Source organism: Chenopodium album, chromosome 27, assembly GCF_948465745.1.
Source record: "Chenopodium album chromosome 27, dcCheAlbu1.1, whole genome shotgun sequence".
NCBI classification, from domain to species: Eukaryota; Viridiplantae; Streptophyta; class Magnoliopsida; order Caryophyllales; family Amaranthaceae; genus Chenopodium; species Chenopodium album.
This window is the reverse complement of record NC_137860.1, coordinates 4,029,113-4,048,629: the sequence shown is the minus strand read 5'-3', so window position 1 is coordinate 4,048,629 and position 19,517 is coordinate 4,029,113. Positions and strand designations below refer to the sequence as shown.

General features: G+C 32.0%; 1 protein-coding gene across 1 annotated transcript; it reads left to right on the top strand.

Moving 5' to 3' along the window:
• The first annotated feature begins 11,069 nt into the window (after window positions 1–11,069).
• LOC145619571 (uncharacterized) lies at window positions 11,070–12,189 on the top strand. The gene is made up of 3 exons (XM_081674286.1): window positions 11,070–11,516; window positions 11,582–11,733; window positions 11,928–12,189. Exons 1-3 carry the CDS (start codon window positions 11,070–11,072, stop codon window positions 12,187–12,189), a joined length of 861 nt encoding a protein of 286 aa, XP_081530412.1.
• The last annotated feature ends 7,328 nt before the right edge of the window (window positions 12,190–19,517 follow it).

The following is a 19,517-nucleotide window of genomic DNA, read 5'->3' as shown; positions in this document are numbered from 1 at the left end:
AAACGAAATAAAAAACAGAATTGTAAGAAAACAATTCATTTTTATCATATTTTATTTTTGGTGATTTATATGGAAAAGCTTTATTATTTATTTAAGTAAAGTGGAGAAGTGTTTTAGAGTGATAGATGCAAAATGAAAACTCTTCTCACCACACTTTTATAGACAAAACCAACTCTTACTCCGTTACTCGGTCATACTTACAAAGACACAAACACACTGATATAATTTCCATGTCAAAAAAGCCAACAAGAAATTGATGGATTGTGCAATTGGTGAAACTGTGCAAGTAGTGGAAGAGTCAAGGTTTACTTTAAGATTTTGAAAATTAAATTCTGAAAAAACAATTTTTTTAAAAAAAATAAAATAAAATAAAAATCATTTTTTATACACAAATTCTTTTATGTGGCTTGTCATATCGTGCACACCGTGTGACCAACTATCATGGAGGTTACTTTACTGGTGTTATTGGAGTTGCTCAGTCAATGTTACAGGGTTTATTTCATCAATGTTATAGGGGTTTCTTGATCAGTGTTTTAGGAGTTACTTAGTTAATGTTATAGGAGTTACTTTTTTTTTTTTTTTTTTTTTTAATTGTGATCATCTGGTATGATCAGCCACATACATTGTTTTTAATAAGTTTGACCAATAACAATATTTAAATAGAAAAAAAAATCATGATAATAAAAATGAATTATAGTGGTAGTTACTGTAACAAACAACTATTGTATGTAGGGGTGAGCATGGGACGGGTACCCGTACCGTTAGTACTAACAGTTCGGGACCCGATAACCAAAATCACTAAAAGTGATACCCATAACCGGAACCGATACCCGGACTTCGGGTACCCAGATTTTCGGATCAGTTATCGGGTATCCAATAATGATAATTAAACTTAATTGTGTAGTTATCTTAATATAATTTACAACTAATTTTTTTTTGAGGAAATATAATTTACAACTAATTAACAACAATACCATATGATCTTGACCAAATTATTAATGATATTACTAATCATTGATATTATGAAGTGATTATGAAGTAAAGTAAAAGTTTAGATTTATATTAATAGATTTAAGTAGGGAAAAAATGTTTATCGAATCGGATCGGGTAACCGTTAATATTAAAATGATACCCATAACCATACCTGATAACAAATTATCGGAACGGGTACCCGAACCGTTATGGTTATCGGATCGGGTACCTTAATTTTCGGAACGGTTACGGATCGGTTACGGATCGGTTTTTTGATAGTTTTGCTCACCCCTAATTGTATGTCAACCGGGTCAAGCTAACATGAGACAAACATTAAGCTTTCATTTTCCAATAGGCCAGAAATAATGAAGGTTTGGATAAGACTTATTGAGCTATAATTTTAAAAGTCAAGGTCATAAAAATTGAACAAGCTAAGGTTTTCGCCACGTCGATTTCAAGGAGAAATATGTTTATATCAAACGTAAACCACGGGTCGGGCCAAGGAAAACATCAAGCACCATGTCCATTCATGTGAGTATAAAGACTCCAAGCTTAGCTAAAGTCGTCGATATTAATTATTATTGTTGAATTTTATTTGTTAGTTTGTGGATGGAGGGAATAGGATAATGATTTTTTTGGATTGGAGATGGTACTCAAAAATATGACCACTGATTAAATAGAGATGGTTTGTAGAATTGTAGCAAGTTTACTTTTTTCTACACTATGCTACTTAACATTGTTATAATAACAAGCAATCAAAACAATAAAACATCTATCTTCATTGTTATTATATTGTTGAAAGATGGAGGGATAAGGAAATTTTTATTTGATTCAAATTATGTATTTGTTGAATTCGATTATCTTTGCTAAGAATTAAGTATAATACAGGGGACTCAATTCTTGCAAAATGTGGGGAAAGGGGACTCTATTTATTTTATAGAGGAAAAGGGGACTAGGGTTAAATTTCTGGTGTTAGGGGGTATTTTCAGGTGACTTAACTCACCTTTAACCCAAGAAGAATTAAGTCCCCTCATTATTGCCTTGATTAAACCAGACAAATTCAATTCCTTCATTAATAATTTCTGCGGATTGTTTTGAAAATATGGCTGTTTGAAATTAAGAAAGTACAACAACAATACAAAAGCTTTGTTCTTGAAATTTTTTTAATGTTTGTTATCCAAAAAAAATATTCTTTTAATAATTTTTTTAATGTTTTTCATCTCTCTGGTTTGTAGCTTATTTGTCTTGCATTTGTAGTAGAAGCACACATCGTAATTTTAGTGAAGGCTTGTAGGGCCCTAAATTTTTATTTTTTTTTAAAAAAAAAAATTATCGATAAGCCTAGTGTATATTGCAACAGAAGGTCATTAAGGAGAGTTTCTAAGAAAGTCAAGCATCCTTTTATGAGATTTCTAATATGCCCAAACTATAAACAAGTGGATGGGTGTAATTATATTAGGTGGTAGGTTGGTTGACAGCCCACGTGAGTCAGAGTTAGTTTATGAGATGGTCATGATTTTAATTAAAGAGAAATGTGGAGTTAGAAGGTCGAGGATGTAATGAAGATGATGAAGAAAATAAACATTCAAAGTATTGTAATTTTATGTTTTATTTTTGTTCCAAAAAGAGTAAGGAAATCTTTTTTTTATTGGTCTTAAATTAAAATATTTACCCAAAAAAAAAAAAAAAACATACTCCTTTTTTTTGGTTGACCAAATTGACTCAATTGTTTAACCAAGGGGACTCAATTCTTTAACCAAGGAGACTAAATTTTTTCCCTTATTTAATTAGAACCTACTGAAAACCCAAACCCATTCTAGCCCAGTCCCTTTTCTCTCTATAAAATAAATAGAGTCCCCTTTCCCCACATTTTGCAAGAATTGAGTCCCTTGTTTTATACTTAACTCTCTTTGTTAATATTGTATGACTTTTTATTAATGAATTAAATTTAGGTTTTTAATATTAAAAAAACATCAATCACCATCGTTATGGTTGAAAGTTCTGGATTTTCTATTTTAATTACTTTGCAATAAAAAAAAACACAAAAGGAAAATAAATTAAAACACAAGGTTGTTAATTATGCCCTAGGGGCATTTGGTTTCTAAATTTTATGTATGAAATATGAGGTTTATTTTAAAATAAATGAAACTCATAATTATTGTTTACTAGTTTAGGTCGGGATTACTAATAAGATATTACTAAGTATAATATTGTATATACATTAATTATAAAGTATAATTTTTTTTTTTTTTTTTTTTGAAAACAATTATGAAGTATAATTTTGTATATACATAGAATAATTTTTTTTAGAAAACTTAGAAAACAAATATTGTAAAAAAGATATATATCATATCATTTTTAAGGGAATAGGGAGTATATTTTTAGAAAAGATAATCATGATATGTCTATAACATTTGTATCTCTAATTTCGTTATTTAAAAAAAAATACTAAAGAAACATCAGGGGATTACATGTGTGATTGCTGGTGTGTCTTTTAGTATATAAATTTATAGATAGATTAGCTCCCTGCGATGCACAACATAAAAAATTTCTTTAAAATATTTATATACGTATCTTATTACCTACCTAATATGAGAATGATTATAGCAACATAACCATTAATTGCAATGCTATTTAGATCCATTTTTTTTTTAAAGGAAGATCCAAATAATTTTGAAGAATAGTAAAAAATTTAATCAATTACGAAGTACTTTTAAATCCATTTGGAGACAGATAGCCACTCATAAATTCATAATCAATCAATCAATAACTTAATACTAAAACAGACACCGAGAGTGACACGTGTGACACCCTGGTGCTATTTTTTCCCTCCAAAACCCCCCTTCCCTTTTTAACTTTTTTTTAATCTACCCAATAGTACCTATTATATTTATACACAAAATATTCACCAAATCATATAATTATGGTATTTTTTATTCACATATTTTTTTTATTTGTAATAATATATTTTCCAAATTTACTACTTTATTATTATTATTATTATTATTATTATTATTACTATTACTATTACTATTATTATTACTACTATTACTATTTCTTCATGAGTTTAGGGGCAGCGACCTCACAAGGATTACCTAAAATATCATACTTCACCGTTCCATTAAACAGACTCAACGCATCCTCAAAAGCGCGACCAAGACCGACAATAATAGTAATAATAATAATAATAATTATTATTATTATTATTATTATTATTATTATTATTATTATTATTATTATTATTATAAATCTTCCTACTTTACTAATAACTTACGAAGTATTTCTTGGACAAACATAAATAAGCTATGGACAAACATATATATATATATATATATATATATATATATATATATATATATATATATATATATATATATATATATATATATATATATATATATATATATATATATATATATATATATATATATATATATATATATAGATATCACTTAGCTTATTTATGTTTTCCACTATTACAAAGAGTATTAATTGCAGTATAGTTTAAGTTCCGGTGCAATTTTTATGTTCTTAATATTTAGATTAGAATCTCTTTTTTAATATAAAATGGATATTTTTTTTAATATTTTAATTTGTATCTCACCTAATTATAATATATACGATGAATATAATGGGATGAAGGGAATATACAATATAGATTAACATTATCATTGTTATAAACTCTAATCTATGCATGCATTTTTTGAATTTTTTTTCCTTAAATATTTTCATATTATTATATTTTGTTAGGGAAAAAAATTGACCAAATATCATTAAAACAGGATTATTATTGCTACCCATTGTGTGTAATACATAATTTTAATATACTCATGGTCTAATTATTCTTTGTTATATTCCATGTTTTATACTTTATATTTGCAAAATAAGAAGAAACTAAACAAAACCTATGTTATAGTTGTGTTATGTCGGTCATAGTTTTATATTAAAAAAATTTGATTTTTTTTTTTTTGTTATTTACCGTGCATGGCACGGGTCCTAAGCTAGTACAATATAATATAATAATTGTCTTAAAAAAAAACTACTCCGTATAGTATAACAATTCGCAAATCCTTAGCTACACACTAGTACAACTAAGCTAGCTGCAATAGTTATATATATGAACATATAGCACTTAAAAAATAATGAACATACATTTTTCTTCCCTTCCTTTTATCTTTACTCGTCTCTCCTTCTTTCTTATCTCTATTAATTTTCTCTCTCCTCTGTTTTCTTCTCCATTCAAAATTTTCTCTCCCCTCTTTTTCTCATTTCCTTATTAGTTCATTTTCTGTAATCTTTACACGTCTTTGTCCTTCTACTTCAGATATTCTCTAATTCGTCACCATTATAGCCTTCTCCATTATCATCATCGTCACTGTATCTTGAGGTAAATTTGAGTTTGATTCTCTCTTTTTTTGTTTATATATACGTGAATGTTATAAAGTTGCTGATTTCTATCAATTTTGCATTTGTGATTCCTAATTTACCATGTTATAGATCAATAATTATTGTCTCTATGACCAATCAAAATTAGATTTAAGGTGGATATTAAAATTTTTTGGGTTAAAATAAATACAATAGAACTTGTGTATAATAAAAAATAAAAATAAAAAAAAAACAAATAGAACAAGCAATGCTGTAAATTTGAACATTTTTGTACAAAACGAACAATTAAATCAAAGCCTATTTTGATTTACTGAACTGACTTGAACTTAACAGAGATGAACTGAACTGAACTAATTGGAGCTAAATTCAACTGAACAGAATTGTTTTTGAGGTGGCATAATATCTTACATTTAGTTCAAATTCTCCATCATACTTTACTCATACTCCTTCCTTTTATTACAATTACAACAAAGTCATTAATACTTATCATATTTAACAAACTTTATCAATATATTTCTAATACAAATTACTTAAGGCCTTATGTTTTATTTTAATTTTTCAATATTATTATTTATACATTTTGATGTGGGTTAAACTATATATTGCGCTTTTATAACAATACCAATACGCAATACATGTTTTTTTTTAGGAGGGGGGGTGGTTTCCATTTAAGAGATTTTTATTATTAGTGCGACTTCTTTTTCCCCCTACCAACTCTCTTCCCTTTCTTCTAGTAATGTCTTCAATCAAAAAAAAAAAAAAAAGTTGGGACAAAAAGCATCTTAAAAGCAACATTTTCGTTCCCTTGTTTTGTCGTGGCACACTTTAATTTCCTTACTAGTACATATCCCTAACTCAGAGAGTGAGGGATAGCTCAAGTGGTTAAAGCTTCCTTCCCGATACTAGGAGATTCTGAGATCGATTGACTCATTAAATACCAAATAAACATACCCCCCAACTCAGGGGACCAAAAAACACGTTGGTTTCTCCGATTCATCGACCTTTGTCACCTTAAACAAACCTCGAGCCTTAATATTGTCGCTATGTTTCTCAATTTCTGATAGAATTCGTCGCATTGACCTAAAGACCTCTTAAAGAGAAAAAACCAGTAGGTAGAAGAAATAAGTGAGGAAGAGAGAAAATTAGTGTACTAATGGCTTACTTTTTGGTATATTATGATCATTATCTAGCTCATCATGCATTATATTAGGTCATCACATATTTAAGACATTATTCTTTGCATATAGCACCCTTTTGCATGTATAGTACCATGTACACATACTTAACTTATCACACTTACACGTACCTTAGCATCAACACATCAATTTTTAGCGTGGATCTAAATGAGATAAGTAACAAACTAACAAAGACATGCCAACACTAAGTTATGTGTTGGCATTTGGCAAGTATGTGAGTCAAAGTGGAGCATTTTTTTTGAAACAGAGGGATGATTGTTGATTAAGCATTTGTCCACAAGAAAAACACTAACCAATTGAATTCAAAGTGAATGTATATGATCCTAGAGCAAGTACACCATAAAATCTACCCTTGTTTTACTACATAAGATGAATTTGCAAGACAGATGCGAGACAAATAGGTACTAACACAATGGTGACATGCCGAACTAGTACAATTCTACAATACTTACTAGTAATTTTTTTAACCATCACAATTGCACAAATTTGATCTAGATCTTACAAAATTGATGTATTGAAATTTAATTTGCAATTACCACAAACACAAAAGACAAAAAAAAAAAAAAAAAAAAAAAAAAAAAAAAAAAAAAAAAAAAAAAAAAATTGGTATTGTCATCCCTCTAACTCAATCTAGCATTCTCTCTTCCCAACAAACCACCACCAGCCGAGAGTATTGTCATCATTGGAGTTAAAGTCGTGTTTCTTTTTTTTTGGGCGGAGGCTAAACGCCAAGAATTTTCAAAATTCGAGATGAGAAACGTCTATTCTAGGCCTTTTTCATCTGCAATTTCGAAAAGTCCAGGCATTTTCTTTTTTGATTTTTAGTGATTATTGTTTTATCATAATTTTTTTTTTATCCCAAACCCAAACTCAGTTTAAGGCAAATAATATATCGCTGGAAAACTTTGGAAGTCTAATTTTCAAGATAATTGGAACCAAAACAATATCATATTTTATGTACTATGATATGGCCAAAAAAGTGCAATCGTGTCAGATTTAGATCTAGTTTAGTATTTTGATCATATCTCATTCATTCTAAATTATAATTGGACTTGTGATACATCATTGAAAAACTTATTTTAAGGGATCATCCATGTAATATTTGCATAAAAATTGAAGAATTGAAATCAGATTTACTCTATTTTCGGGTTGTGGTTATAAGACTAGGAAATTGGGCTAAGATTTGTGAATTTGTGGATATTGCATCTATTGTATTGTTTCATAATATCGTTCAATTTCTAATGAAATTTTTATCATTGGCCTCGCATTATAATTACTTGAAAATTATTTTGAGAGGACATACTATCTCATATTTAGTTCAAGTTCTCCATCATACTTAACTCATACTCCTTCCTTTTTATTACAATTACAATTACAAAGTCATCTATAATTATCATATTTTACAAACTTTAATCAATATATTTCTACTATAAATTACTTAAGATCTTATGTTTTATTTTAATTTCTCAAAATTATTTTATACATTTTGATGTGGGTTAAAATAGGATTTTTTACCAAAATGGCTAGTTTGACAAAAATATTTACTAAAACGGCTAATTATAAAATTTAATTCCCAAACTAGCTAAATTTATTGATTTGAAAGGATTTTATTTATTTCTTATTATTTCCATTGAACCGGTTCTGTTCACTTTCTTTTTTTTTTTTTTGGTTTTTACTTAAAAAGAATTAGTTGTTTTTATATTTTGGTTTTATTTAAATTCTAATGCCATAGTTTAAAAATATCCTATTAATTTGAACAATAACAATTAACATAATATATATGTAGCAATTCTCAATTGTTAAAAAATTTACACAAAATAAACTACTCAAAAAATTGATCCAAACTTTCAATCAACAAAAAAAAAAAAAAAAAACAAAAAAATGCAATTATTTTTTTAACACATAAAGATAAAAATATATCAAGGTCTAAAGGTTCACAGTTTCTGATGCACTTACAAGGAGAAAATGTGCATTAGAATAAGATAAAAGCCTAAAATTTAGAAAGCAAGTAGGATTGTAGGAACAATCAAGTCTTGATTATAAATAACTAGAGTTATACAACTAATAGACATGAAAAAGATAAACAATACCTTGAAATCTCTTATCGTCGTATAAATTTGTGGTAGTCTTGATAGAAAAATACTACTTGAAATTTCAAATTTTTGTGATTGATTTGATCAAGATGAAAAATTAGGGCTTTTAATTTTTTTTTAATCGAAATTAGGGTTCTTGCAACTGTTTACGTTAATATATCACGAATCAACTGCTTAAATTTTCTAACTTAACAAAATCTTTAAGGAAATAAAAATAAAACTTAAAAAAAAAAAAGGAATGTGAACCGGAGTGAACCGAACCGGTTCAATGGAAATAATAAGATATAAATAATATCCTTTCAAATCAATAAATTTAGCTAGTTTGGGAATTAAATTTTATAATTAACCGTTTTGGTAAATACTTTTGTCAAACTAGCCGTTTTGGTAAAAGATCCGGTTATTAAAATATATATTGTACTTTTATAACAATACCAATACATGATTTTTTAAGGGGGGGGGGGGGGGGGGGAGAGGGTTATTAGTGCGACTTCTTTTTCTACCTACCACTTCTCTTCCCATTCTTCTGGTAATAATAAAAAAAAAAAAAAGTTTGGACAAAAAGCATCTAATTAAAAGCAACATTTGGAGTCCCTCGCCTTGGGTTTGTACGTTCTCTTTCACGATTTTCGATTTTAACCTCTTAAATTTCCCTCTCTTTTTTCCTAATCCTCTTGTGATCCTTTGTTGTTATGATGCCGTCTGATTTATTGAACGAGTTTGAAAAAATAAGATTAACTGATGAAGAAACGAAGTTTATTGGTGAAAATTCTAGTGTAGCGGATGATGAAGGTACGAGAAATCAAATAGCCCTATCGCTGGTAGGGAAATTGCTTACTTCTAAGCCGTTTAACGTGGAGGCGATGAAAAGAACCTTAATCTCAGTGTGGAAGCTGCAGGACAATGTATCCATTATGATGGTGGAGATGAATATCTTTGTCTTCCAGTTCTTTAGTGAGGTGGATAAGGAAAAAGTCATTGAAGGATATCCGTGGTTCTTTGATGGAAAGCTCCTAATTCTCATGGAAATAAATGGTGAAGAGCAACCTTCAGAGGTCGTCTTTAGGCACTCTCCAATGTGGGTAAGGTTATTTGATGTCCCCTTTAATAAAAGAAACAAGAAAACTATAATAGAAATTGGTGATTTTCTGGGAACTTTTTTGGAGTTCGATGAATCGGATCCATTAGGGTGGGGTGAATTTATGCGTGTGAAAGTGATGATAGATGTAGAAAAGCCTTTGCGTAGGGGTCTGTTTCTGGCAGTTAGCTCTTCGAACTCCAAGTGGGTGACTTTAATTTGAACGGCTTGATGATTTTTGCTTTTTCTGTGGGAGGTTATATCATGCCGAAGCTGGTTGCCCTTATAAAGATGAATTTAGAGAGTCGAATGAAGAAATTGTGTATCAATATGGCCCTTGGCTCTGAGCTTCCCCTAGAAAAGTAGTACGCAAAACCGAGGCTGTGATTCGAAGGAGAAAAAATTGAAAGATAGTTTGTCCTCTGTTAGAAGATCCCGTGTCCCGAGTTATCACGACCATGACGCTGTGAAGTTAGGCCCTTTGGGGGTAGCTCGAAGGCTAGCTTTTTCCTCTCCCCGTGCTAGAGAAGCTACCCTTATCAAGGTCGTGGATGAGTTGACCCAAAGTATGTCCTAAGGCTCAAGAGTATTGAAGGTGATGAGTATGTTGACAAGGGAACTGGTGAGAAAGGTGGGAGTAAGGAGGGGCAGCAGGTGGAGAGTGTGAATCACCCAACCCATATCATTGCTACTGATGATGCTACTGCAATGGAGCATGATCTACCTCAGGAACATTCTGTGAAGTCGGTGAGCAGAAAGTTTGTGCGAAAGAGGAGTGTTGATACCGCTGATCAGGAAAGATTCCTTGAGAGTGAGGAAATGATCGAGCAAAAAACCGCAAAAAAGAGAAGTTTGGAGGAAGTGCTAGGTAATGTTCCAGAAGCTTTGTTATCTCACAACAACAAGAAAAATAAATCAGAAGCTACTACTCTTGCTGGTGACAGGGTAATTCAAGTAGGGGGAATTGGAGCAACCCAATCCCCCGAAAAGCAATTAAAATTTTGTGTTGGAATTGCAAGGGAGCGGGCAACTCCCGTGTAATTCGTGCTCTCCGTCATTGGAGTCGTAGTCTTTGCCGGGATGTTATTTTTTTGTCGGAAACTATGATAAGTAAGAATAAATCAGAAAATTTAAAAATAAAATTTGATTTTCCCATGGCTATTGGTGTGGATAGTGTGGGTAAGTCGGGTGGCCTGTGTGTTTTTTGGAGATGGGGTAGATTTCTCTTTAGTGTCCTTCTCGGACCACCACTTTTGTGGGGACATTAAAGAGGCGGGCGGTTGAACTTGGAGGTTTATAGGTTTGTACGGATGGGCTGATAAGGCCCTAAAGAGTAACACTTGGTCTATGGTACGGCAACTATACTTTGAAACCCTTTATCCTACTGTTCTTAGGGGTGATTTTAATGAGATTCTCGGGAATCATGAGAAGACAGGAGGTGCTATGAGGGAGCAGCGAGCTATGGATGCTTTTAGAGAGGTCCTTGATGATTGCAACCTTAGAGATCTTGGTTATGATGGCTCATGGGTGACTTGGGAACGAGGGTCTCCTCTGGGGGAGGTTGTTAGAGAGAGTTTGGATAGGTTTGTGGCTTGTATGAGATGGTGTTCGTGGTTTTCCAAGGCTCATGTTACACATTTGACGAAATTTAAGTCGGATCATGTGGCTATTCTTCTTGATACCGAGGCAAAGGAGCATAGAAGGAAGAAAAAAAGAAAGAAAAAATTTCATTTTGAAACTTGCTGGATGTTGGCAGATGGGATTGAGGAAGCCATCCGAAACTCTTGGGAGGGGGCTAGACACTTGGATATGCCGAATAAATTGCTGACTTTGGCGAAAGATTTGACTCTTTGGAGTAGGATTCCTTCGACAATATGGGAGATAAAATAGCAGAAGCTGAAGATAACCTCAAGCTTGCGCAGCAAAGTGCATCCTCCCCGGCTAATTTCGATGAGTGCAACAGGTTAGAGGCTATCTTGGATGACCTTCATGATAAAAATGAAGCTTATTGGTTTCTTAGATCACGAGTTTCTGAAATCAAGGATGGGGACCGTAACACAAAATATTTTCATCACAAAGCGGCGCAACGGAAGAGTAAAAATTATATAAAAGGCCTCACGGATGCAAATGGTGATTGGCGAACTAGCAAGAAGGATGTTGAGAGTATAGTTCTCGGCTTTTATGGTTCATTATATTGTTTGCCAGCAACGACATTGATGATATGTTGATGAATGAAGTCCTTGCGAGTGTCCCGCAGATGGTGAATGATGGTATGAACTCTTCTTTGTGTCGGCCTTATCCAAAAGCTGAAATTTTTACTGCTTTATCTCAAATGGGTCCTTGTAAAGCCCCGGGGCCACACAGTTTACATGCTATTTTTTATCAGAAATATTGGCATATTGTTGGTGATGATGTGACAATTTTTGTGAACAATATTATTTCTGGTAGAGTTTCTTTTGTGAAATAAATCGTACTAATGTGGGCCTCATTCCTAAAGTGAAAGACCCGACATGTATCTCTCAGTTCAGACCGATTTCCCTTTGCAATGTGCTATACAAACTTGCTTTGAAAGTAGTAGCAAACAGGTTGAAACCGCTCCTTCAAAGTATGGTGACAGAAAATCAGAGTGTCTTTGTTCCCAAACGTTTAATTACTGATAATGCTCTGATAGCTCTAGAGCTTTTTCATACTATGAAGAAGAGATCGAAGAGTCGAAGGGGATCGATTGCTATGAAGCTTGATATGAGCAAGGCGTATGATCAAGTGGAGTGGGAATTTTTGAGGAGATTGTTGACAAAGATGGGTTTTGCTGGAGCTTGGGTGGACACTATTATGGCTTTCGTCTCGACAGTCAGCTACTCTTTTCTGATTAATGGGGTTCCTTCAGATCCTCTAACTCTGTCTAGGGGTCTTAGACAAGGTGACCTTATTTCTCCTTACCTCTTTATTTTAGTAGCTGATGTGCTTTCCAGAATGTTACAGTTGGCTTCGGCGAAAAAGTTGATCCATGGAATTCGGGCTAGCAGAAATGACCCTGAGATTACTCATCTGTTTTTTGCAGACGATAGTCTTTTATTTACTAGAGCTACTCCGCAGGAGTGTTCGATAATTGTTGATATCCTCAACAAATATGAAGCAACTTCCGGCCAAAAAATTAATTTAGAGAAGTCGGAAGTATGTTTTAGTAAAGGTGTTCCTTTATCATCACGGATTAGTTTGAGCTCTATTCTGGGTATGGAAATGGTCGATGATCAAGTGAAGTACCTTGGTTTACCAACTGTAATTGGGAGATCGAAAAAAGCGGTTTTTGCATTTGTGAAGGATCAAATTTGGAAGAAAGTTTAAGGGTGGAAGGAGAAGCTTCTATCTAGAGCCGAGAAATATGTCTTGCTCAAATCTGTTGTTCAAGCTATCCCAACGTATCTTATGGGAGTGTATAAATTTCCGGTGAATTTAATTTAAGAAATTCATAGTATGATGGCTCGGTTTTGGTGGGGGTCGAATGATCGGGGGAGGAAAATCCATTGGAAAAGTTGGAAGTCGCTATGCCAACCAAAATGGCTAGGGGGCATGGGATTTAGAGATTTGGGAGTGTTCAATGATGCTCTTCTTGGCAAGCAATTGTGGAGGCTAGCTTCTAATGAGAATCTTCTTGTTAGCCGTGTTTTCAAAGCAAAGTACTACCCGCATTCCTCTATTTTGGATGCAGCCCTTGGTCCAGTTTCTAGCTACTCTTGGAGAAGCTTGTGGAGTTTGAAGGCCCTAATCAAGGAAGGAATGTTATGAAGAGTTGGCAATGGACGTAGCATTTGCATATGGGAAGACCCTTGGTTGATTGATGAGGTGAGTCGGTTTGCCACAACCGAACGAGGGGATGAGGAGTGTGCTACTGTTGATGAGCTTCTTGATGAGGGAGGGTGCTGGGATGTTGGTAAAGTGGACAGAATTTTTAATGAGCGTGACAGAATTGCCATATATGCGATTCCGATAAGTGAGAGGCGTCCGGTTGACTCACTCACATGGGCTTGGTCTAAAGATGGATGCTATGAAGTCAAGTCTTCCAATCTTCTGGGTAAGTCGTGCAATTTAGAGAATTTTGAGCATTATTAGGTCGAGATTTGGAAAGCTAAAACCTCTCCGAAAGTTCGACATTTTTTGTGGAGATGCTGCTCTAATTCCCTGCCTACGAAGAGTACTTTCGAACGTCGCCATCTCATTGATGATGCTAGCTGCCCCTGCTGCGGTTCTGAGAGGGAATCTATTATTCATGCTGTGATTTCTTGTTCTGGAGTGCTGCAATTATGGCAAAGAAGTGGTTGTGTTGAGGCTCTTAATATTGGTGCGTCTGATTCCTTTGGAGATGTTCTTCTTGGTTGGGGAAAAAATTTGGCGAGTGATATCTACCAAAGGAGCATTTTCCTGGCTTGGTTCATCTGGTATAGACGCAACAAAGGTGTGTTTGAAAATGTGTGGGAGCTTGATGATGTTCTTCTTCAACGTCACAGCAGAATGGTTGTTGATTTCGATGAGTATACTCAGCGTATTTATGGAGGTTGTGCTCCCTTATTAAACCCTGCAGGTAATAATATATGGCTACCTCCCCCCCTGCTGTAACACCCCCAAATCTCCCTCTACGAAAATACTAGTATAATAAGTATAATTATACCGTAGAGATAGACTTAGGTGTATTACCGCCGCGTGATTACGCAAGGCTACTCAAAATACTTAACTCAATAATAACACTTTGCAGCGGAAACTTCAATACTCCTCTTTATTAATAATTACAAAAATAGTAACATTTTATGAGTGCTCAAAAATAAAGACAAGACCAACATTCCTAAACTAGGTGAAGCGAATCCCGGGACTCCCATATGCTCATTCATGACTCTACCTGAAAATAGTTGTAACACCCCAATAATTCTCCCTTTTCCGAACCACTTAATTTAAATAAAATAGTGGAGAACCATTGACGTGCTACCGCCACGTGTTAAAACGTTAAGGCTTTATCAAAGTATCGCAGCGGAAAAACAAACTTAAGTCTTTAAAATAACATAGTTTAGAAAATCAATAAGTCAAAGCTTACAAATTGGAACCATATAAGGCCCTTATTTAAAACCATACCAAAAATCAAAGTCCAAAACATAAATGAAATAGCAAAGCATAAATAAGTTCAACACAAGAATCAAATACTCTCAATCACACCAATCCCTTGACAATGCGTTTGTCAAATCCCTGAACTTCACATCATCAAGCTAACCTGTGCATACTGCTCCCCAATAATACAAGTGTAATAATTGGATCATCACAGGGTCATTGAAAGGCGAAGGCCATGACCAAAAGAAAACACACACAAAAGCACGCAATCAGCAAAGCTGAGTACATACAAGCTACAACGTACCAAACCTAGCATGCTCAATTAATTAAAGTAAATAAACATACAACACGAATTCATTAATCAAGACTCTACACTTAGACAATTCAATTGACTCAACATACTTACTAACCAATTCCAAACACTTGACTCATTATATTCAATTTAATTAATTTAATTTAGTTTGGAGTAAGCAATAGACCAGGTTGTCCAATCCACCAAATCATTTTGGTCCCAAATGACCATTTGAAATAAAAGTTTAGCGCGATGCAAGAATGGGCGCGACTCCATTCTCACAAAGTTAGTCTAGGATCCCATCTAACTTTCATTACAAAATAAAATGTAAATACCAAAAGAGAAGAGGACATGTTGATCAAACAAGCCTCGAAAAGCCACGGGCTACCACCGTGTACCCCAACCCATAATTGTCAATACTCTAGAAGTGCACGCTTTCCAGAGTTTTATTGCTCATCCATGTTTCACTTTACGTGATTACAATTTTAATTAATAGCCGACTCAATCAAGAAGACCATACATAACAATCATACATCAATTCATTTTTAATCTTATTTAGGACAATGGTGATCACATCACAAATTGACCTTTAATTCCATTAAACTTCCAAATTATCCAAAATTGTTGAACATAGTCAACCCACCTAGCCATTTCGGCTTAATCCACCTTTACTCAACATACTTATAAGTCATGATTGAGTAATAAATAAATAAATAATAACTTGTGGAATAATTAATAAATTCATTCCACTTAAACCATTCAATTCCAATCCTTTAATAATCCAAATGTGGTTAACAAACCAATCCAATAAAATTATGCTTGTATCAACATTCCATACAAACATTTTATCCAATATAATTCAACATGTTTGCATCCATAATTCCATACAAACATAATCAATTCACCAAAACATGTTTCATAAACATAAGCACATGAATTAAATCAATGTGTAACCAAACAATTTCCATCCAAGTGTTCCCTAATCATGAAACTAAGTTCTTTCCTTTTGGTACCTAACATGATACTACTTATAACGAAGTAGACATGTACGTACCTCGTACAACAATCCTTTGAGCAACTTTTAGTCACTTAAAATTCTCCTAGGGAATAATCACTTCCTAGAAAACAACCAACAATTAATATTACTAACCCAAGTAATTTCCAACGATATAATATGATGAAAAACTTATTAAAATAAAAAAAAAATATTTATATGCTTAATTTACTTTAAACATAATTAATTTTATCAATCAAAATCAAGGATAAAATTTAAGCATAAAAAACTTCGTTAAAAATGAAAAACTGCCCGAAAATCATATTTAGAGGCAGAATTTGGCCACGAGAGGGTGGTACATACTCCAACGGCAGTGAGTCTTTCTTAAAACATCGTTTCCACGTGGAAAACACTACTTTTTTGTCAAAATCGGATGAGTTCAGAACCTGATCGGGATTAAAACGGGATTAATATTAACGAACCGAAATCTAAAAATTAAAACACGAATTTACGTGTTCAAAATAATCTGGAAACTAATTAGTAGTATAATCACCAAAATTTCAAAACATCATTACTATAAAAGCCCTAAATCAATTGTTCATAAAAACCCTAAAATCATGATTTTCAATAATTAAAAACCCTAGGTTATTAAATTTACAAAATCTGAAAATTATAACATTTATAAAATCTGAAATTATAAAGTTTAATCATCAAAATACAATTTGACACTAATTAAATTGATTTCAAACAATAAAATCAAAACCCATAATCAATAATTATAATTACACAAATTAATAAAACAAAAGAGAAAGAAAATAAGACTAACCTTTTGTATAGGGAAATTTTGGAGATGTATGGGGTATTTATAGGAGAGAGAGTGGTGTAGGGTTAGTTTTAAGATTGGGCCTCATAAAATTAATGGGCCAATTAAGAAAGGAAAGTGGGTTTGGTTTGTTTGTTGGACATAAAATTATAGAAGAAAGGTTCATAAAAAGTTCTTTGTAATAAAATCGTTCATCAAACCCAAAAATAATTTGAAACTTTTGAAATTAAATCCGAAAAAAAACAAATAAATATTATGAATAAAATATAATTTCATTAATAATTTATTTAAAAATACGGGGGATTACAATCTACCCCTCTTAAAACAAGTTTCGTCCCGAAACTTAGCATAAAATCCCTTACATTGCAAAACTTTTGCATAAAGCCATTTCAAAAATTTCAAAATTATGTTGCTGGAATTCCAATTGTGTCATAATATCGACACTAATACTTTATCACCATCCCAATTTACGCACTTCACTAGATGCGTAAACTAATAAAATATAAAAATTCTAGTATGGTCACTCTCACAATGACCATCACTATACTCAATTTTCATTGGCTGATTTTAGATTTATTTTTTTAGCTTGGTCAAACATTCATTAAGGGTATTTAAGGTATTTTCCTTTTTTTATTTCATTTTCTTATTTTCCATAATTCAATTAGTTATTTTCTGAAATTCTTATTTTAATTTCGAAATTATTTTATCTAATTATAATTTTAATAAAATCCAAAATTCTAATTAATTATAACAATTAAAAATCGAAAATTTTGTTCTTCGAACTTCATCGATGTTCATCGTTGTTCTTCAAAAAAATTTAATCAAATAATGAAATCAACCACGAATTTATGTTCCATGTACCTTAATTTCAATCGCGCATCAATGGAAATCGAAAAATAGGCTAGATTTATACAGCCATTGCGCAATTTTCTAGTTCACATAATCGGTTTCTATCATCTTCTCGCAAGGGATTCTTAATCTTTGAATTATAGATTTTAATTGTACAAAGTCAAGCATCGAATGCGAAAATAGCGATTTTATGCATAAGAAATAAAAAATTTTAAGTTTTACGGTAATATATGTTCGTCATGAAAATCTGAGAAGAAACGGTATCACATTTTTTCACAACCTTCTTTGATCCGAAAAATCGAATATCGAAATATAAAACTTGTTTGTGATTAAGGTATTGACCAGAATATAAATATGACATAGCCTTAACTGAATTTTATTAATTTTATAAAGATAATGACCATACACTATATTGGACATTTCCAATTAGCATAACAGAATTTAGTTCGATGGAAATTTACAATACGATGAACCTGGACAATGATTTGAATTAATCAATTATTTGAAATTATGGAATCGATATCTTTTAAGTTTAGAAATTGCATTTTAATATTGGAAATCACTTATTCTAATTAGGATTTTTTCCTAATTTTCTATCTTTTTAAATTTTAAATAGATTATATATTGGAAATCTGAATAGGATGTTTCCCTAATTTATTATCTTTAAAAGTTAAATGATTTCTATCTTTTAAATTTTAAAAATATTTTACAAACAACAAAGTTAGGGTTTTTTGCTTCACATGCTTATCATCCTCGCATACTCTTTTCAACCGAATTTGTTTCACAGTTTGCACAATTACCTTCCGAATAGGTAATGACATAAGTATTAGCAGGATAAAACCGGATATAAGTATATGGAAAAGCTTAGTCAATTAATTTTTTAAACTAATCGCTTTAGTATATTTAATACTGCATTGCATTTCCAAACTAAATTTAAAATTTTTTAAATGACCGCCCTTTTGTTTCGCTAGTCAGTTGCAAACCGTGAAACAAATTCGGTTGAAAAGGATATGCGAGGATGATAAAGATGTGAAGCAAAAAACCTTAACGCTGTTGTTTGTAAAGATTTTTTAAAATTTAAAAGATAAAAATCATTTAAATTTTAGAGATAATAAATTAGGAAAATATCCTATGTAGAATAACTGATTACCAATATTTAATCTATTCAAAATTTAAAAAGATAGAAATTTAGGAAAAGATCATAATTAGAATAAGTGATTTCCAATATTAAAATGCAATTTCTAAACTTAAAATATATTGATTCCATAATTTTTGTTTATTGATTAGTTCGAATCAATGTCTAGGTTCATCGTATTATAAATTTCCATCGAAGTAAATTCTGTTATAATAATTGGAAATGTCCAATGTTACGTTTGGTCATTATCTGTTTACAATTATTAGAATTCAATTAAGGCTATGTCATATTCAAATTTGGGTCAATACCTTAATCACAAACAGTGTTTATAATTCGATCTTTGATTTTTTGGATCAAACAAAGTTGTGAGAAAAAATGTGTTACGGTTTCTTCTCAGATTTTCATGACGAACATATATTACCTCAAAACTTAAAATTTTTTTATTTCTTATACCTTAAATCGCTATTTTCGAATCCGATGCTTGACTTTGTACAATTAAAATATGTTATTCAAAGATTAAGAACCCACCCACAGGATGAAAGAAACGGATTAAGTTGCGCAATGGCTGTATAAATCTGGCCTATTTTTTCGGTCTCCATTGATGCGCG

Bases quoted from the DNA above. Each gene is read 5' to 3' on its own strand.
- LOC145619571 (XM_081674286.1), top strand. From the start codon at position 11,070: ATGGTACGGCAACTATACTTTGAAACCCTTTATCCTACTGTTCTTAGG. The intron at 11,517-11,581 runs GCTAGACACTTG...TCTTTGGAGTAG, and splicing joins TCCGAAACTCTTGGGAGGGG to GATTCCTTCGACAATATGGG. The intron at 11,734-11,927 runs GTTTCTTAGATC...ATTGTTTGCCAG, and splicing joins GATAAAAATGAAGCTTATTG to CAACGACATTGATGATATGT.